At 39.7% G+C, this 20,842-nt stretch overlaps 1 protein-coding gene across 2 annotated transcripts in view; it reads right to left on the bottom strand.

The window, feature by feature from the left end:
• Peli2 (pellino E3 ubiquitin protein ligase family member 2) overlaps positions 1–20,842 on the bottom strand; it is a 145,315-nt gene that overhangs the window by 6,900 nt on the left and 117,573 nt on the right. For both annotated transcript variants that reach the window (XM_063241128.1, XM_003472490.4), the window contains 2 exons: positions 16,021–16,122; positions 6,923–7,120 (listed from right to left, as the gene is read on the bottom strand). In XM_063241128.1, coding sequence (XP_063097198.1) covers positions 6,923–7,120; positions 16,021–16,122 — 300 coding nt within the window. The remainder of the gene's footprint in view (positions 1–6,922; positions 7,121–16,020; positions 16,123–20,842) is intronic.

Here is a 20,842-nt window from a genome sequence, read left to right as displayed (position 1 = left end):
CATGCTTTGTGCATTCCTCATTTGGATGCAGAAGGAAGGTACTCATAAAAATTTTTTTTTATCAAAATTACAAAAAATGTTAAGCTGATAAGGGGTGGTTGTTTGTTTTCATACAAAGCAATGTGGATCTGCTCAGAGGCAAGGGCACAGTGGCAGCACAGGCATTTGGGGCCCAAATCACCACAGCCACGCTTTTCCTTCTTGAAGACAGAGCCCAGGCAGGGGCACACACTGGTGGTGGGGAATGAGACTCCCCTTCTTTTTTTGTTGTTTTTTTTTTTTATTTAAAAAATGTGTATTAAAAAAAGGGGGAGATTAAGATGAAAGAAGACACGACAACACAGGTCAGAACAGAACAATTTAAGCAACATAGTGTTTCACCACAGGATAACCCGACATAACAGTAGTTACCATAGTGTCTCTTTCCTTGAAGTATTTCAGTATGCCTTCATATACGATCAAACATAACAAGGCAGTGTAAAACCATTCAAGAGGGTAAAAGTATTACAGGGTATTTAGAACCAACAGAAAACCAACAACGTTTTTCTATATTGTCTCCTTGACTATTGTCAAGGAGATACACAAGATTTTGTTTATGCTATCACATATAATAAAATCCAGTAAAATACAATGCGATAAAACCGATGGAGACAGAACAAAAGCTTGATGGGATTTCAAAACAAGATGATATTAAATCAGCACTAGCTATTATAATGTCTTGTTTTCTTCAAAATAACTGTTCATACCATCAGACAATAAAATCAAACAACCCAGAATAAAACCATTCTAATTAATGATTGAAAACTTTATAAGGTTTCAAAACGATATAACGGGGAATCATGATTACCACATACTTTTATGTATTCTTACCATTTCTTACACTAGGGAAACTATTCAGTATTTATAGATGTGAGTTTGATTTATTTCACTTATGAGTATGGTCTCAAGCTGTGCCCACTTATTTATAAATATCTCAATGTGATCCTCCTTTATAGCTGAGTAGTACTTCATTGTATAAAAATACTACAACTTTTTTATCCATTCCTCAGTTGATGGACACTTAGGTTTTTTCCAAGATCTGGCTATTACAAATTGTGTTGCTATAAACATGGGTGCACATATATCACTGTGGTATGATGTTTTCAGTTCTTCTGGAAATATGTCTAGAAGTGGAATAGCTGGAACAAATGGGACTTCCAATTCCAGATTTTTGAGAAATCTCCAAACTGATCTCCACAATGTTGCAACAGTCTACACTCCCACCAACAGTGCAGGAGAGTTCCTTTTTCCCCACAGCCTCTCCAGCATTTGTTGTTGGTCCTGGCCATTCTTTCAGGAGTGAGATGGAATCTCAGTGTGGTTTTAATTTGCATTTCTCTAATGAGTAATGATGATGAACTTTTTAAATGTATTTATTAGCCATTTGTATCTCTTCATCTGAGAACTGTGTATTCATCTCAGATGCCCATTTTTGGATTGGATCTTTGAATTTTGGGGGTCTGATTTTTTAAAATTCTTTATATGTTTTAGACAGAAGTCCTTTGTCTGAGGGGCAGTTCACTAAGATTTTTTCCCATTTGTGGGTTTTCTTTTCACTATGCTGGAGATTTCTTTTGACATGCAAAAACTTTTTAATAAGAAGTGGTCCCAGTTATTGATTCTAGGAAGTATTTCCCATGCAGTTTGAGTCCTGTTCATGAATTCTCTACCTACTCCTATGTCTTCAAGGTTTTTACCCAATTTGTCTTCCAATAGATTTAGTGTTTCTGTTTTAATATTCAGATCTTTGATCCATTTAGATTTTAATTTAGTACATGTTGATAGGCATGAATCTAGTTTTAGTTTTAGGCAAAGAGCCAGTTTTTCCAACATCACTTATTAAATACACTGTTGTTCTACCAGTGAACCTGTTTGGTCCCTTTATCAAAGATAAGGTGGTTGAGTGTGTTTGTAGTTGTGGTTGTATCTTCTAATCTATTCCACTGATCTTCGGCTCTGTTTTGATTCCAGTACCATGTTGATTTTACTACTGTTGCTTTGTAGTATAACTTCACGTCAGGGAATGTGATGTCTCCTGCCTTGCCTTTGCTGCTTAGAACTGTTTTTGCTATTCTAGGTCTCTTCTCACTCCAGATGAATTCTAGGAGTGATTTCTCAAGATCTATGAGATATGTTGATAGTATTTTTATTGGGATTACACTGAATCTGTATAAGAGTTTTGGGAGAATGGCCATTTTCACAATATTTATTCTTCCTATACATGAGCATGGGATGTCTTTCCATTTTCTGAGATCCTCTTCAATTTCTTTTTTCAGTGTATTATAATTTTATCTATATAGAACTTTCACTTCTTTCATGAGAATAATTCCTAAATATGTCACTTTTCAGTTGCTAGTATGAAGGATGTGGCTTCTCTTATTTCTCTGTGATTTTGTTGTTAGTGTATAGAAATGCTATTGATTTTTGTGTATTGATTTTGTATATACTGCTGAATTTATTTATTATATCTAGGAGTCTTTCAATTGAGTTTGGGGTTCTTCTATGTAGAGTATCATGTCATCTGCAAATGATGATAATTTAACTTCTTTTCCTATCTTTACCTCTTTTATTTCTCTCTCTTGTCTAATTGCTCTGGCAAGTATTTCCAGTACTATATTAAATAGGAGTGGTGATAAGGGACATCCTTGTCTTGTGCCTGATTTTAAGTAAAGGCCTTCAGTTTTTGGCTATTTAGTATGATACTAGCTGTTGGTTTGTCACAGATGGCCTTTACTGAGGTAAAGACCATCTATTCCAATTTTCTGTAAGGTTCTTATCATAAATCAATGTTGGACCTTATCAGAAGCTTTTTCTGCATCTATAGAAATGATCATGTGATTCTTTGGCTTTATTGATATGTGAATTACATATATTGATTTACATATGTTGAACCATCCCTGCATGCCTGGGATGAATCCCACTTGGTCATGGTGTATAATCTTCTTGATGATTTGCTGTATTCTATTTGCCAATATTTTATTGAGGATTTTTGCATCTGTGTTCATTAGGGAGATTGGCCTGTAGTTCTCTTTTTAGTTGGGTCTTTCTCAGGTTTTGGTACTAGAGTAATACTTGCTTCCAGGAATGACTTAGGAAGGATTGCCTCCTTTTCAATTTCACTGAACAGTTTCTTGTGGAAATCTGCAGTGAATCCGTCTGGGCCTGGGCTCTTCTTTGTACATAAAAGGATTTAATTACATTTTCAATTTCATTAATAGAAATTGGGTTATTCAGCAGTTTTACATTTTCTTGATCTAGTTTTGGTACTTTCATATGTGTCTAGGAATCTGTCTATTTCTTCTGTGTTATCAAACCTATGAGAGTAGCAGTTTTTGAAATAGGTGTTGATGATCTTCTGTTTTCTAAAGTCTGTACTGATTTCACCCTTTTCATTCCTTATTGCATGAATTTGAGCTTTTTCTTCCTTTTTTTAATACGGTTGCCAGGGGCTTATCAATTTTATTTATTCTTTCAAAGAACCAACTTTTTGATTCATTGATTCTTTGGATTGTTTTCTTAGTCTCTACTGCATTAATTTCTGCTCTGATTTTTATAATTTCCTCCCTTCTTTTGGCTTTGGGCTTGACTTGATCTTCTTTTTCTAGTTGTTTGAGGTGTGACATCAGGTTATTTATTTGTATTCATTTTGTTTCCCTCAGTACAATAAATTTTCCTCTGAAGACAGTTTTCATTGTATCCCACAGATTCTGGTAAGTTGTATTTTTGTTTGCTTGTAGGTATTAATTTTTTCTTTAATTTCCCCTATGACCAACTGATTACTCAAGAGTGTATTATTCAGTTTCCTGTTTTTGTGCGATTTTTGCAGTATCTTTTATCATTAGTTTCTAATTTCATGGCGCTATGATCCAATAGCATGCATCGGGTAATTTCAACTCTTTTGCATTTATATAAGTACATTCTGTGGGCTAATATATGTTCTATTTTAGAGAATGTCCCATGTACTGCTAAGAAGAATGTGTATTCTGATGTTGTTGGATGGAACACTCTGTATATGTAGTCCATTTGTTCACAAGTGTGATTCAATTCGGTTCAGTTCAGTTCTTTTCTGATTTTCTGTCTGGTCGATCTGTCCCTTGGTGTCAATAGTATGTTAAAGTCTCCTGTTATAATTGTGTTACTGCCAAGTTGGTTTTTCATTTTTGCTAATACTTGCTTTATATAATTGGGTGCTCTGGAATTAGGTGCATATATTTTTAAGATTGTTATCTCTTCCTCTTGAAGTTTTTCCCTAACCAGTATGTAATGACCTTCTTTATCTCTTCTGATCATTATTGGTTTAAAGTTTACATTATCTGCAAACAGAATAGCTATCCCCACTTTTTTTTGGGGGGGGGGGTTCCTGTTGCATGTAGTATTGTTTTCCATCCTTTGACTTTCAGTTTGTGAATATCCTTTTGGGTTAGATGGGTTTCTTGTAGACAGCATATGGTTGGATGTTGTTTCTTGATCCATTCTGCCAGTCTGTTTCTTTAAATTGGTGCATTGAGACAATTTACAGTAATGGCTATAACTGTTACATGCTGGTTTATTGCTGACATGTTATCTTGCTGCTGTTGCATCTTTTTCTTTCCATTCTGTTTGTCTGCTTTGCTTAGTGGTTTATTCCTGAGTGTATCTAATCTGTCTTTTAGTATTCTTTGCAGGGTTGGCTCGGTGATCATGAAGTTCTTCAGCTGTTCTTTGTCATGGAAGTATCTTATTTCTCCATCAATTTTGAAGGACAGTTTTGCAGGGTACATCAGTCTAGGTTGGAAATCATTTTCCTTTAGGATCTGGAATATTTCACTCTATGCTCTTCTTGACTTTATTGTTTGTGCTGAGAAGTCTGCTGTGATTCTGATAGGTTTTCCTTTATGGGTGATCTGTCTTTTCTCTCTGACAGCTTTTAATATTCTATTCTTATATTGGATTTCTGGGATGGTGATTATTATATGTCTGGGTGTAGTTTTATTTTGGTTATGGCTATTTGGAGTTCTATATGCATCACTGATCCTGATGTCAGTTTCCATTCTCATGTTTGGGAAACTTTCAGCTATTACTTCTCTAAACATCCTCTTGATATCCTTTATATTGTCCCCTTTTTTTTCATTTATCCTTATCAATCTTATGTTGTTTTTCTTTGTATCATCTTGCAGCTGTTGAATTGTTATTTCCTGATTCCTTGTTATTTTCAAAAGATCTTTCCTTTCCTGTTGACTCGCTGCAATGTTGTCTTCAAGGTCTGAAATTCTATCTTCACTTTCATTGAGGCGCTTTTATAACTTTCAATGGAATTTTTGATTTTCTGTATATCTCTTTATATCTGCTTTATGTATTCTGTTCTATATTGTTCATCCAGGGATTGTACCTTTTTGTTTAGTTTGTCCAATTTAACTGTGTCTGCTTTAGATATATTCAGCATCTCTTTCATTTCTTTTATCATTTCTTCTTTTACTTGGGAGATTATTTCTAGTTTGAATTCCTTTAAAGCTTCCCGGAGTTGCTTCTTTATTTCAGTTGCTATTATGTCAGATATTTCAGGTGTATGGCATATATTTTCTTCTGTGTACATAGCTCCTAGGGTTTCTTTGGATGGGCTTGGAGGCACCCTCAGTTTCAGAGTCTGAGCGGCCTGCGGTGAGTGTCCCCTGCACCATCCCCTGATGGTGCAGATTGGCTTGAGATTGTATTTTGGTCTTTTGTTTTGTCATTTTCCTGTATTTCTGTGTTTTGATTGTTATTCCAAGGCTTCCCCAGAGGCAGTTGGGAGTCCTCTTCTATATCCTCAGCTCCTGGGACTCTGGCAGCCCAGTTCCCCGGACTGAGAAAGGATCACCGGGGGTGGAGCTGGCAGGCCCAAGCCCTATGGTTCAGGTTGAGTATGGCAGGAAGCTGTGAAGTTCCTTGGCTGATGGGAGCAATGGTCCCAAACTCCCTGGTTCCCAGGATGGTGCGGGACACTCATCACAAGCCGCTCAGTCTCCGGAACTGAGAGTGCTGGCAGGCCAGGGACCCCAGAGTCTGCCAAGCACGGCAGGGGGGACTCCCCTTCTTGTAACTGCTCAAAAGCCCCATCCCCTCTTAATCCCGGGTCACGTGGGAGGCCCTGCACTTCTGTTGGCTCCTGCTGCAGGGGCTGGAAGTGCAGGAGCAGCCCCTGCTGGGAGCAGTCCCTGGAGGAAGTGACAGGTGGAGGAGCAGAGGGCCTGGGCAGCTCTGGTCAGCAGGGACAACCATTTTATTACTGGGGAGGCCACAATGAGCAAGTTTTTCCCTTTAAACATTTCCAGCTGGGTCTGGGGATTTAGCTCAGCGGCATAAGCACCTGCCTTGCATGCAGGCAGTTGTGAGTTCGATCCCCAGTACCGATAAAAATGAAAAAGACAAAAAAAAAAAAAAAATTTAAACATTTCCAGCTGTAGTGAAGCTATAGTCACTAGAACACTGGGGTTCTTTTATAAGGACATCCCATGGTGGCAGAGGTCTTTTGTTCTCTGAGAGACTGTAACCATATCATCCAGTATCTCAATGAAATATTTTAAATGAATGAATAATTCACTAACAATTTCCTTTGAGTCCTAAAGGTCTAGATTTGGCCTTTTATTTTCCTTCTAAAATAAACCTCTTAAGCCCACCACTATATATACAATGTTTATATATATTCTGTAACAAAATAATTATTGTCCATAGTATAACTGATACAGCAAATGTAACAATTAATGAGTAGTGTTATGCAGGCTTCAGATTTTTAGTAGCAGGTGTTTAAACCAACCACTTGAAAGCCAGACAGGCATCACAAATTGCAAATACTTTTGCCTCATTTAAACCCTCCCTATCATAATGGCATTTCTCTTCAGGCTGCATACTGGTTATCAGCACTTACCCCAAGGAAGATGTTTTTGGAAGAGTCAAAGCCAGCAGCGAATATCCGTGCTGTGTAAGGCTCACTCCTGTCACACACGATTCTGCAGGCAAACCTGGAGATGGTGCTCTGTGTGATCTGGGCTTCCTCGCTGTTTTGGCCACCAGAAATGGTGTCTGTGACGACAAAGTCGATGGGGCTTTCGGTGGACCTGCCCACCTGGACAAACCAACACGCTCATGATTTTCTCGGACAGCATCAGTGCACCGCCTCTTGCTTCACACAAATGGGCATTCATTCCCCCTGCTCAGGGGTCAGAACCAAACAACAAACACCCAGTGTGTGTCTTTTCTCATTTAGTAAAGGGAGAAATTACCGTGACCATCAGCTCTTCTTAAACAAAAAGTTTACTAATTATTAACGTTCTTACAGTAAGAACAAGACACATGAGATGGCCCTCCTTCCACAGATCCGAACACTCAGCACTGTAACTGCCGGATGTAGGCACAGTGAACGGAGCACCACAGACTCGCTCGCCTTAGCTGTCAAGATGCCTGTGGTATAGGCCATCAGATTTTAGTTATGAAGAGAATGCTTCCTTTTCTATTCTGGAGGAATATACTACAGTTTTTCTTACACTCTAGATTTATTTCCTGGATTCTGGTAGAAATACTACTTTCATGGCAAATTGTTCTTCATTTCGGTTTCCAGCGAGCAGCATAACTGTTGCTTCCTCCTGAGTGAATCTAAGGATGCATCCCAGCCTTGAGCAATGGGAGCCCCCGAGACCTGGGGGTGCCTGTGCATGCAGTGCAGAGAGGGCAGCCTGGCCTGTTATTAGCATTTCATGTGTGGATTTTAAGAAAAAAATTCTGTTAGGGGAAGCCTCAAGACTGCTAATAATACTGTATGGGTTTACTTTTCTTGTTAAGATTGAAATGCTGCCAAGAAGAATACATTTCATTAGGAAGATCTCAAGAGTTCTAAACTTTTCCTATTCAGTAAATTCAATAAAATAGGTTTTGCTTTCTATTATGAACTACAAAAAAGTATTTGTTTACAAACAAGGAAATCCTCAAGATGGGATAACGAAACATTTATGTGCTGATGTTTTTATTTAAGATGGGTTTTTGGTACCTGTAGCATTTATCTGTTAACAGAGATTCACAGAACATCAGCACTACTTCTTCTCTTAACCATAGTGACTTTGACTTCAAAGCTACAGTGGAAGGAACAGACAGCACCTGAGCTGGGTATATAAAAAGCCCTTGAAAATCAATTTCCAAGGTATTTTCATTCTGGTCGCAAAATTCTGTGTGAGATATGAGCAATGTAAAACACACTTTTTTATTTTCCAAATGAACAAAGTACAAAGAAAATATCTTGCATCACTTAGTCCTGCTTGCTTCCTAGAACATTATTAAATTTCTTTTGCAAATCTCCCATATATATTCTTATCCACAAACTATTCCCGTAAAACCAACAAACAAAAACCATCGATCTCTCATTTTCTACCACCCTTAATTTCTTGTCCCAATGATTTGTCCCAGAATAAATCAAACTACTGGCTTCACTGAAACTCATCAACTTGAATGGATGTATAGTACCTGAAAACATAGAAAACTTAACATGCTAAAAAATGCAAAATAAAACCTACAATACTATAAAATCATACACAGCCCCTTGTTCACAAGTTACACAATCTTTATGGCTTCATTTAAAAACTGATTGACAATGCTTGTTCTGAGTTTTTCTTATCTTTCCCCATACATTAAATTAAAATCAAAATGAAGCAAAGTTCTAAAAATTAAAACAGAAACATTAAATCTGACAGAAGAGAGAACTGATAGAACACAAAACCCTGATTGCACAGGAAATATCACAAAGAATCAACAACTGGGATCTCATCTTATTAAAAAGGCTTTTGCACAGCAAGAGAAACCACCAACAGAGTGAAGAGACAACTCACAATGTGGGAAAAAAATTTGTTGCCAGCTGTTCCTCAAAGGATTAATATCTAGCATATATAAAGACCTCAAAAAAGCATCAGATCCCTCGCCAGATTTAAAGATCCAAAACTGGGCATCTGAAATGAATAGACATTTCTCAGATGAAGAAATAGAAATGAGAAAAAATACATGAAAAAATGTTCAATATCACTGATCATGTGACAAATGCAAATTAAAGCAACATTGAGATTTCATTTTGCCCCAGAAAAGAATGGCTATTATCAAGAAATCAACCAATAACAAATGTTGGTGAGGGCCTATGAATAAAAGCAATTCTCCACAGCTGCTGGCAGGGTAGGCTGGTGCAACCACTGTGGATGGCAGTGTAAAGACTCCTCAAAAACTAGGCTTAGAGTTCCCATTTGACACAGCTATTGCTCTTCTGGGCATCTTCCCAGAAGCATTAAAGACATGGTATCACATCTATATATGTGCACCCATGTTTACAGCAGCACAATTTGTAACAGCTAAATCTTGAAAACAACCCAAATGCCCAGCAACCAATAAATGGATAAGGACGTGTTTTTTTTATGCAGTGGAGCACTACTCCGCCATAAAGGAGGATAAACCTGAGAGGGCTCTGGCTAACTGGATGCACTTTGAGATTGTACTCTTAAGTGAAACAAATGAGACACAGAGGTTTTAATGCCACATCATTTCTCCTTTGTAATACACCAAAAGCATAAATAAGGGTCAAAATATACAATGGATGTTGGGAAGTGGGGACAAATGTTCAACTGAGAAGGGCAATAAGGGAGAAAGAAGAGGAAAGGAAAAGAAGGGACAAAAAAAGATAGTAGAATTAAAAAACAAATCTTTTGTAAATAAGCAGTGGAAGAGGGGCTAATGCAGGGGCATGATATGCAAGGGCAAATTCCCCACGATCAGTGCTAGCATTATACAAATCTAAAATGTACCAATTTTAAAAACCACACAAAAAATTAGAAAAGTAACAAACATTTATGACAAAGTCCTTAACAAATGTGGAAAAGTATAAATAAAATCTTCTCTGAACTGAGGAGCATGCCCGTCCTGGACCTCTCTATTCCATTAAAGTTCAGGAGTAGAACAAAGGCGGAAAGTTCTAAAATCCCCTGGTCATCTCACAAAGCCCTGACAAAGAGAATCTCTGTCCCAGTTTCTGTCAGCCTCCTGGGGGAGAAGGCAAAGCCCTCCTAAGCTCTTAGAAACACTCAGAGCTCCAGTGCCCTCCTCTAGAACGCCACACCTCTGCACTGTGTTTTTTCTGGTTTTCTGTCTGTTTTTTGAGCACTGGAGGTGAAAGGCCAGCTTTGCCACATGGCAGGCCAGCTCTCCATCACTGAGTTCCATCTCTGGTCCCTGCCCCCTTCTGTCTTCAGAAATTATTCTCCTCTAGCAAAGCCACATTCTGAGTGTATCCAAATTTATTAAATTAATGTCCTCATGCATTAACTGAATTGACTATAAAACGTGAAATTTTATTCCAACTGGAACATACTGCTAGGATCAATTACTCTGTCATAATCTCACCTGACTAGCCACATAAGATTTGTTTATCAATTTGCTTCCACTTACATCTACACTTCTGAGTGCCAGGAAAATTACAGACTTTTGGGACAGAAGCCTCACTGAGAGGAAAGAAAGCTCAGTCCCAATCCCACCGCAGACTCAGTGTGAGAACCCTGCAGCGCCCCCTGTACTGTTCTGGGTCAGCTCCGTATCATTCTAAAGGCAGCCATGTAGGCAACAGAAGGTGTTTGTGAGTTGCACCCGACATTCTGATGGCACAGAAGCTCTGATATTTTTAGAGCGCTGATCATAGGTAAGGAATAGTTTTGTTTTTTCCAACCTATCACTGATGCTTTTGAAAAATATAATAGAAGCAAGCACTAGAGAGGTGTTCTTCTGCTTATGTCTCAGCAATACTGAAATGCTATAGAGGCTTCCACTTCTGTGCTCATTAACTCCTGTATCACTGCAAGCACTGTGCCGGTTTGAACTTCCATCTTGCCTCAGCCTCCCAGAGTGCTGGGATTAGAGGCACGCACCATTGTACCCTAGGTAGTTTCCTTTCTTCAGAAATACTTTTCTTCGACCACCTGCAGACAGCTCTCCAGCTCTGGTCCAAGGCTGATTCCCTTACCAGCAATTCTTCTTGGAAAACCTGTCACCATCACCACCTCCATCTCCTTGCCCATCTCTTAACTCCCTCAGTTCCTCCTGCTGGGCTTCCCACTTGCCTGCCTTTGGAACCCTGTGCAAAGGGCCCCAAAACTCCAGTGCATGTGGAGTCAGCCAGCAACCCTGTACCTAGTGTTGGAACAGTAAGCATGTACAGCTCCATGCCTTGCCTTTCTGGCCTCTTCCCTATCACATCAAGTCCCATTTATAAGCCAAAGCCCATCGCTCCCAAGCCCCAGGTAACAGACTCATCACCACAGACAGGAAGAAGCGTCGCTGAGTAACAGGACCCTTGCTCCTTCTCACTCCTGGGTTTCCCCGTGACAGTGACTGACTGTGGCCGGCTGGCTCTAGCTACAAGTCAAACTCAAGACTCATTCTTGACACAAACCCCCACCCCACCCCAGTCATCTCTCTGATCCCTTCCAGCTGTCTGGTCACTGTCAGTTCTGCCTCCAAATCCCCTGCATTCACACTCACCTGGGACAGCTTCTCCACACAGTGGTGTCTCTGGATGAGAAGACTACACTGGTCCCGTGCCAGACCCTCCAATTGCTCTGAAAGCGCCTCCATGAAGCCTGGGTGCTACGTACCCACGACCACCTTGCTTCTCCACTATGGTTTCCTTTCCACCCGCCACCTCCTTGTACTTTGGCCACAACAGCAGTTGTTCAGCTCCAGAGAGGCTGAGCAGCAGCTCGCTTCCCCAGAAAACAGAGCACAGCTGGACCCAGCAGATGCCCAAGAGATAAAAACCATGAGTGGAGGGTGACCATGGAGAGCTTGGGCCCTGTGAGACACACACACACACACACACACACACACACACACACACACACACGCCTTGCAAGTCACCTGCTGAGAAAAAACCCTAATGGTTTTCTTGAACTAAATGGGTGCTAATTAAATGCCACCATCGTAAACTAGAGTAAAATATATACAAACTCAACCAACCACACCCTCAAAATACCAGGCACTGCAGAAGTCAGGCGGGAATGCACACTGGGACCCAGCCAGCCTCCAGCCCCGGGGGCTGAATGCACAAGTCTCTCTCTCACCTTGCCTGGGGAGTGCTGGGGAAGTCCGTCACTCCTCTCGTACCTCCCACAGCCACGTCCTGCTTACATTTTATGTCTGCAGTGGGCTCTCTTTCTTTGCTTCCTTCATTTTCCCCTGCCCTCCCACAATTAGTCAGCTCTGATCTGAATTTATTAATCTAGACTCTCTCACACTTGAGTCCTGTCTTCACTTCTGCCCTGGCCTTTTTCCGGCTGCTTCTGATATTCAGCTTCTACATACTCAGCTAAACTGAACAGGCTGCACCCCGAGTCTATCTTAGGGGACCATGAGCACCGCAGTGGTTCGTCCTCAGTGGCAGACTCTACACATACTAACCTGTGAAAGGGAAAAAACATTTAAAGGCCTTCTTCGAGTTGTATTTACATTAAAATGATCTCGCACTAATCCTCCACATGTCCATTAGTCTGTGGATGGACTCAAATTACTTTATGAAAAGCAACAAATGTGTTACCCTTTCTTAAGAAGTATATACATTTTTGCTGAGCTTACCATGTTTTATTTGAAGAGCTTGGGCTGGTATCATGTGGAGAATGAGGAAAGTCTACTCTAAGCTTAGCTTAAGTCCCTTTTCCTCCCAAAGGCCCAGGGTTCTGAGTTTCAAAGAGAAGACGTGAATAGAAATGGATGTGTGTGTGTGTGTGTGTGTGTGTGTGTGTGTGTGTGCGTGTGCGTGTGCATGTGTGTGCTGCATGTGTGTAGTTAGCACAAGGTTTTCTCTGGTGGGAGAAAGGGACCTTGGAAGAGCATACATTAGAATAACACTGTGAGTAAAACCTCTTTAATGTTTTAACCAAGTGAGATAATTTTTCTGCATAGTCCAAACAGGCATTAAATAACTATTATCTGTATTTGTGACTATGTCTGTCACAGGATTGTTTAGCTTTTCTTTTGTAATAACACACTCGCATAATCCTGAAACCAAACAGTGTAAGCGACCCCTGCATTCCACTGCCCCTGTCTCCTCTCCAACAAAGTGCCATGTGAGCAAGATCTTGTATGTCCCAGAAACTTTCAATGCACTTAAGCATTTTAAACCATTTAACTATACTGATTTGACACAATGTAATACTTAACATTATTGTCTATAGTACATTATTTAGTTAACATTTAACATTAAGTAATATTAACAGAACCAATCACTACTGCTGAGACTAATATGTTTAACAACATCAATATTCAATCTATTTAGTATGTCTGATGCTTTTTCTGAGTTTTTCCTATTTCCTAAAAAGCCTGTTTTTTTCTGTTCCCCAATTTACTAACTGGCCCCTATTTATACAAATTTATTTTGCACATACCTAACCTCTAGAAAGAGAAGAGTTTTATAAAGACAAGAGCTGACTGAGTCTCACAGCAGGCTGGCATTGCACAGTTTTCATATCTGTTTCCAAATCACCACCCCTCAGAGTTTAAATCAATTTACAGCATGTAGGGTAGTGTCTGTTTCCCTTGTAGTTTTGAAAAAACCTGTTGGATCTTTTTTTCCCAACCTAGTAAGTAAAAAATAGTAACTCTGTGATTTTAATCCATATTCCTCCTTCCCTCCCTCCCTCTCCCTCTCCGTCTCCCTCCTCTCCCTCCCTCTCTCTCTCTCTCTCTCTCTCTCTCTCTCTCTCTCCCTCCCTCCCTCTCTCTCTCTCTCTCTTTTTATTTTGAAGGTAATAAAATACAACAGAACAAGATAGAACAAAGCCAATCGAGATAATGCAGTGAAAATGGTACAGAACTTCACAGCAGGATACCGGGATAACTGTAATAGGTACCACAGAACATCTCGTTTTAGAAATGACACTGAGTATATTTTCTTTTGTAAGAACCATTTGTTTTCTCTTTTGGACGAATGATCCATCAAATCCCTAACTCTCTTGGCTGCTCAGTGGCAGGTCTTTTCTAACTGATCTTAGGAGTACTCATGTAGTTGTGATGTTAACCCTTAGCAATCCCAACTGTCAATATTTCTTCCAGTTGACATTTGACCTTTGTTTTTACTTTGTCATCTCTGGCTGCACAGAAACTTAACTCTCTGAAACTAATTTATCAATCATTTCTTTCACAATTTGTGAGTCTTGCTTCAGAATTAGGAAGTTCTTCTACTTGAAGTTATATAACACTTTCCCATGTTTTCTTCTAATAGTATATTTGTATAAAAATCTTAAAATATTATGAGACCCTAAAATAATGTCCCCATCAGATGGTTGATTTATAGTGTTTTTGCTATTAATTTTTAATTACTAAACATATGGAAAAATAGATATTTCTCTCAAAGTTTGAGAGAAAAGTTAAGAGGAAAGACACCTTTGTTTTAGGGCAGTTCTTCTTGGCAGTCTAAGATACTGAAATGCATGACCACTATGCTTACTTCTAAAAGTGATGCGGAATTTTATTTCTTTTTTGATCATGCTCAATGTGACTGACGGTGGTGGTCCAGGTTAAGAATGCACGGCAAGATGTTACAGAAGACAGGCTATGAGCACTGGGATACTCCTTTCTCGTCTCATTTCTCTAGTTTATGTGTGTGCACATACAATGAAGTTCAAACTGGGCATACATCTTTTTTTGTCTTATTTTATTGTCATTCTGTTCATTATTCACCATTGACTGAATGGTGTTTTGTATTTAACTGTGCCCCCTGGTGCCCATTCTCACCTACTGCTGGAAGTGTAGCTTTGTTTGCAGTATTTTTTAGTTAGTATATATATAAAACATACTGAATTTATTATTGGTTTGATATTTTTAAATTATTTTATATACTTATTGGCTAGTCATCTTTTCTTCTGAAATCTGCATTTTTTTGACTACTCTTAAAGTGTGGGAAAGTGCTTAATATATGCTGCAGGTATCATTCTACCTACTTGATTTGTTTCTTAAGTTGTCAGTGGTTAGTTTGCCTTTCATTTTTTCACATTAAGAAAAATAAGCGGTATAAAGTAAAATCTACTTCTTTATACACTGTTAATCACTCACTATCCAAAGAATATAAAGTCACTAAAATTTTGTTCCAGGACTTTTGTTGCTTTATTGTTACATTTAAATACTTCCTCTCTTCAAAGAATTTATCTCAGCAGAGCATATCATACTGTATCCATCTGTCATCACTATCTGACATGTCTTTTGACTGTATTTATTTAATGATTTAATTCTCTACAGAAATCCAGTGTCTTTTTCTTCCCAAATTATCTTTGCTTTTTTCCTTTACTAGAGTAAATTTTAACCTTCAATTGTTTTACAGTAGCAAATTTTTGTATACATGTATAAAGATTCTTTTAATTCCTTAATTGATGATGCGGTGTTTTAAGTCCTCTCTTTGGCATCCTTTTGGTATATTTCTGGGTTTTCTGTTACATATCACTAAAATTGCTCTTTAACCCAACCTATACTTTAATGACTATCATTTTTAAAGAAACTTTTGAGATAAATGTTTATTGCTTTGATATTTTATCTTTTTAAATTATAATAAAAGCACTTCACAATATCTGCAGGAGAGTAAGAGCTGGCATATCATGTAATCTTGCTGCCTGGTAGCCCTGTACTTTTTATGTCTCCACTGACTTGAGTTACTTGGAAGTATTTTCAATATATTAGCTTTTAAAAGTGATTGGCTTTAAAAAATTTATTAATGTTATTAATATCTACTTTTTATTCTACTATGTAAGACTGTGGCCCTTATAATTTTTTATATTTTCAGAATTAAGGTTTTTTTTTTAATCTTTCAAAACTTAAGTACGGTAGGAATAAATGTCATATCATCCTTATTTCTTTCCCTGGGTAAACACCAAATATCACTGTGCTGGATGTTTTGGTTCAACACTGAAATACAGAAGTAAAGGGAAAACTGAACGATTTTGCATTCAGAAAGCCAGCTGTTACCTGAAACATATCCGTGTCTTTATCATGTGTGTACTCCACCACCACCGTCTGGTTTCTTGATAAAGTGTAGGAGATGCTGTGCTGGCCTTTGCAGCTGATAGCCTAGTTCGGAAATAAAAAACATAAAAATATTAAAACCTCATTGCAACAACGTGTCTCACATTCATTCCCTAGTGAAGAATGACCTGGCAGAACCTGCGTAGTGTGCATGTTCTTATCAGGCAGAGCCTGACCCGGGTTCTTTCCCTGGTCAGAGGACCTGACAGTTACCATCTGGCCTCATCCAGTATCTTACTGCAAATGATACTTTATTCAACTCAAAGTTATTTATTAGTTGCAAGACTTGTTTTAATCACATTCTCAGTAAAACATATAGTTCTCCAAGTCACCTATATGCAAGGATAGAAAGTTTAATTATAATGATTTAAAATTTATTTGATATTGTAGGTAAATCACTAACATTTTTCTATATTCTTTTTCACAGATTACAGATTATAAGCATATATAGAATCACTGACAAAAATTGTCAATGTTCTATAAGGATTTCTATAATACTTTTAGTTAATGATAGCCATATCTGTATTTTGTTGTAATCTCAAATATTCTTTTAAAAATAATCTAGGAATGATAAGATATGACTGGATTATACCCACAATGATATATTGGAACATATTTTAAATTGTGGTCATATAATTTTAATATTAACAAAGAAGTTGATTTAAATTTTACTCCAAATTATATTTTCTCCATTACTTTAACTTATCTTCATTTCCACTATTCCACTATTTCATTAAGGCTAATAAATAAAACTTTAATAAGCCTTGCTACTAAACATTTATTGATGATGACACTGTATGAAAACCAAAAAAGCATTTAGAAGCATCTGGACATAGACAGCACGCTAATGAAAATGTACTCTAACATTTATATTTGACAACTATAATTGCTTAGAGCAATAAACAGTACACTTCAAATCATCTTGGAAGTTAGCCTGGCTAATTTCATGAACGGTTATTTAATGATTTATCCTAGGAACTTTATGATTACACTGTTATTTTACTTTGTGTGCTTTATTAAAATAATGCAAGTATTTAAGATAATATAGATCTTTAGTATTGTTGGGAATCTAAAAATATTTCTTACAGTGCTCAGCTATACTAATGGATTTTCACTGTTCTGAATCAGATAAATTCAGTGCGATTGGTGTAACACTGTTTGAAAGCCAAACTTACCACAGAACTATTTATTTAGGACTGGGCAGTGATTGGATGGAACGTTAATCAACCTGATTATGGTAATCGTTGCATAATGTTATACAAATCATCATGTATATTTTGAAAACTTGTAAGTCAATTATACCTCAATAAAGTTGGGAAAAATTAAATTATAAAACAAGAAGTTGATGTTTATAGCTAGTGAAAAAAACCTACATTTAGAAAAATAAACTCAAACTTACAAAGTCAATATTCAAGGAGTGATTATATAATAACTTATTTTTGGGTTCCTTAAAAAGTATCTAAAATGGATTCAACTTACCAACATTTCAAGAAACAAAACTGTCTTGGAAAACACATTATGTAAAATAAGAAGGTTTGTCTGCACAAGCCTTCAGCAGTTCTACAGCAGAAAACCTCAGCATGATGGTTCCAGCTCCAGCCTAGCACCCTAACCTGAAGGGAGCTACTGGAGCGGGGCACATCAGAGAGGCCTGAAGCGAAGGATGCATGCTTAGAGCCTCTCACAGTGATCACCAACACTGCTCTCCACTCCAGGACACACCTGCTGTGTGAACAGTTAAACCTTTTGCCCTGGGCCAGTAGCAAATCGGTGTGCTACAGCTGTGTGTCCCGTCCAGCCCTGGACAGGTGTGTCCTAGAGACAGACGCTTCACACCACTCTGTGCAGTGTCAGAAACAGCTGTTTAATAGGTGCTACATGGTTCCAGGACTCAATTCTTCTAAGACATTTTATTCTAGAAGTATTCTCGTGATTCAACGTAAGCCTACTTGACACATGAGAGAGTCCATTTACCTAGAAAGGACTGCCGCGCCTCAAAATCTCCCAGAACAGATGAGAACCTTGCCCAGTGGCAGAACACAAGAGGGCCATGCTGAGATCGTGAAGCCTTGAATGTCTGATCCAGGAGACCCTGAATGATGAGTCCACTTAACGACAATTTATGATTTCCAGTTTTCCCCAGCTTTTAGTTTGTTACTGGCCTGCGTTAGGAAAACACACTTTTGCATCCTTTGATTAGGGAAGTCGAGGTTGAGGGCTGTGATTTGGAGGTGTCTGGACTTGTGGAAGGTGGGCAAAAGGAAAAGAAGCCCTGTAGGTGGGCTGGAAGGGCTCATGCAAGCATCAGAGAATTTCCAAATTTCTACACTTTAAAACAAACATGGCTCTTGCCTTAGAATGTTGTTCCCATTAGAAACCTACAGCACACATGCAAAGGCTCCAGGAGGGCTGCTGCATAACGGGATATCTGTTTTCATGGCATCCAGAGAGCTTTCGGGCAAATCTTTTTAAAGTGTAAGGGAAATAGCAAAATCTCTTATTTGTTAAGAAGCGGTAGGGGTAGCTCTCAACCACAAGTGAAGGGCAGAAAGCCTTCAGAGAAATGAACTGGTTTCAGAAAATACTGGTTTATTGTAATTGTCATTTCACCCATTTAATGGTAGCTCTGTACAGCTGCCAAGTGAGACTGCAGAGCCTGTGAGGGAAGGGAAAGCACACCAGGCAGCCGTAACGGGACGCGCTGGGGCTGCGCTCTCTGCCAGCTATGCTGGCTTCCCTGAAAAACCCCACAGCAGCAACACTCACCCTCCTGGCCTCCTCCAGGGCCGCATCTTGGCCAGCAGGACTCCAAGAGCTCTGGTACGGGCCTCAGGGTGTGACACAGTGGTGGAGATGCCTCCCTCCTGTCCTTACCAAGTGTCACGCACGGTACCATCCTGCACTGCAGGAGGGGTCCACTAACTCTCAGAGCGAGGCCTGGCAGCACCGCTCTTGGAGATGTTGAGCCAATCATGGAACTACCATCCCTAGACGTCTTGGATGAAAGGGTCTTTTAGGTGACTAAAAAGCTTCTGGCTGAGTATTTTGCTATTTGCCATCTGAAGCAGTTTCCTGTTTCACACGATGGCAGCCATAGGGGCACCCAGTGGAAGTGACACATGAACTTGCCCGGCAGGGCTTCTACTTGTCACTTCTGGAGTCCTCAGACAGGCATACTGACCCCTCAGAAGCCACCATGCTGCAGAAAACCCAGGCTACATGTCTATTGATCTCTGGAAGATGCCACATTGGGAGGAGGAGGCGGCGAGTGACAGGCACACCTCTTGCTCCAGCTGCCACCACGCATAACACCCCGCCCGCATTCTGGACCAGCAAACAATGAATCACCTAGAGGGCTTCTATTAAGTCTCTAAATTTTGGGGTAGTTTGCTGATACAAGAGACAACTGTAATAATCTGTTTTCAAGGCCTGTTGGGGTCAGAGCAGTTTTTCTTATCTTCTGTGACTTGTCATAGCAGAGGTGGTTGTTTTTATGTGTGCCTGGCCTGTGCCCAAGGGTATGGGTTGGGGCAGGAGCACTGTAAGGCACTGTTCCTAAAGGAAGCAGTGGGTGCCTGAGCACCCTTACAAGGCCGTCTAGAGTTACAGCAAGTATTTGTTTTTACTGGAGCAGTCTCTAGTTGTTAAAAGGCTAAGAAGAAATTTCATAAGCTTACTACTGTAGACTAGTAAGGATAATGAGAATCTCTAAAGCATTCATTCAAAGCTGTACAAAGTTATCAAGCATGTCACAGGGACACCTTCTCATCTTCACACATCTGATGCAGGAAAAGTGTGGGAAATGGGAAGGCAGGGGAAGAAACCAGCTGTTTAGGTTAGAAATAATGCAGCCACAGTTGGCTCCACATGACACTCCAGTCTTATAGAACAAGGAGGTGCACCCTTCTACACTGAAGTCTCCCTCAGTTAAGGAGTGCATTTGTGTCTGTGTACGTGTCTCAGTTTCAAATGAAAGGAAAAGCATTATTTTCCTCCAAAACTATAGCTCATCTATTACAACTCTTCCTTAGAACCAAGTTACTCAGGGGTTTAGTAATGCCTTTTGTCCAGACATCCTGGACACTATCACAGAGCTGCAGGGCCATAAGCAGTGTGACTGCCCCAGCAACTGTTTCTGGAGGCTGCCCTCCTGCAGTCTTTTCTGTGTTCCTCACAAATGTGATTCACACTGTGTCTCCCTCTCAGGGGGGCGGAGGGGAGAGTGTGGCTGTGTGCTAAAGGACTCTTTCTGGCCAGACTCCAAGTATTCCTGGCCTCAACCTCAAGTGTGGAGGCCCTCACACTATCCATCACCAGGTCCTCCTGAGAACTCAGGGGGCAAGGACCCTCTTCCCTCTGCTAAGGCCCCAACATCTGCTCTCCAGGGAGGCTGGGGCACCCACAGCTGCCCAATGTGCAGCAGTCCTCACACTGGACTCAAGAAGCCATGGCCTGCCCTTGACTTCTGCCAAGAAGCCCAACGTGAGCCTGCATTCTCAGCAGTTGTTCAAGTGGTGGCAGCCGCTTGGCACACTGCAGCACAGCCTGAGAGGCTATGTGCAGATAGATCCCGCCAAGCAGTCTGTAGGTGCTACACCCCTACATTCAGCTACTGTAACTGTTGACTCTAATTTGTACTTCAACATTTCAGCTCATCATACAACTTAGTATCTGCACCAAATGACTGCTGCAAAAAGATCCAATGGAACTGCAAACATAAGGAGACCAATCTCTCAGAGGCTCTGATTAGTAAATGCATGTGTTC

The sequence above is a fragment of the Cavia porcellus genome, unplaced genomic scaffold, assembly GCF_034190915.1.
Source record: "Cavia porcellus strain 051 isolate PalLab524CR breed Dunkin Hartley unplaced genomic scaffold, mCavPor4.1 scaffold_31, whole genome shotgun sequence".
Lineage (NCBI taxonomy): Eukaryota > Metazoa > Chordata > Mammalia > Rodentia > Caviidae > Cavia > Cavia porcellus.
Note: the sequence above shows the minus strand (reverse complement) of the source record. Positions and strands in the feature narration are given on the sequence as shown.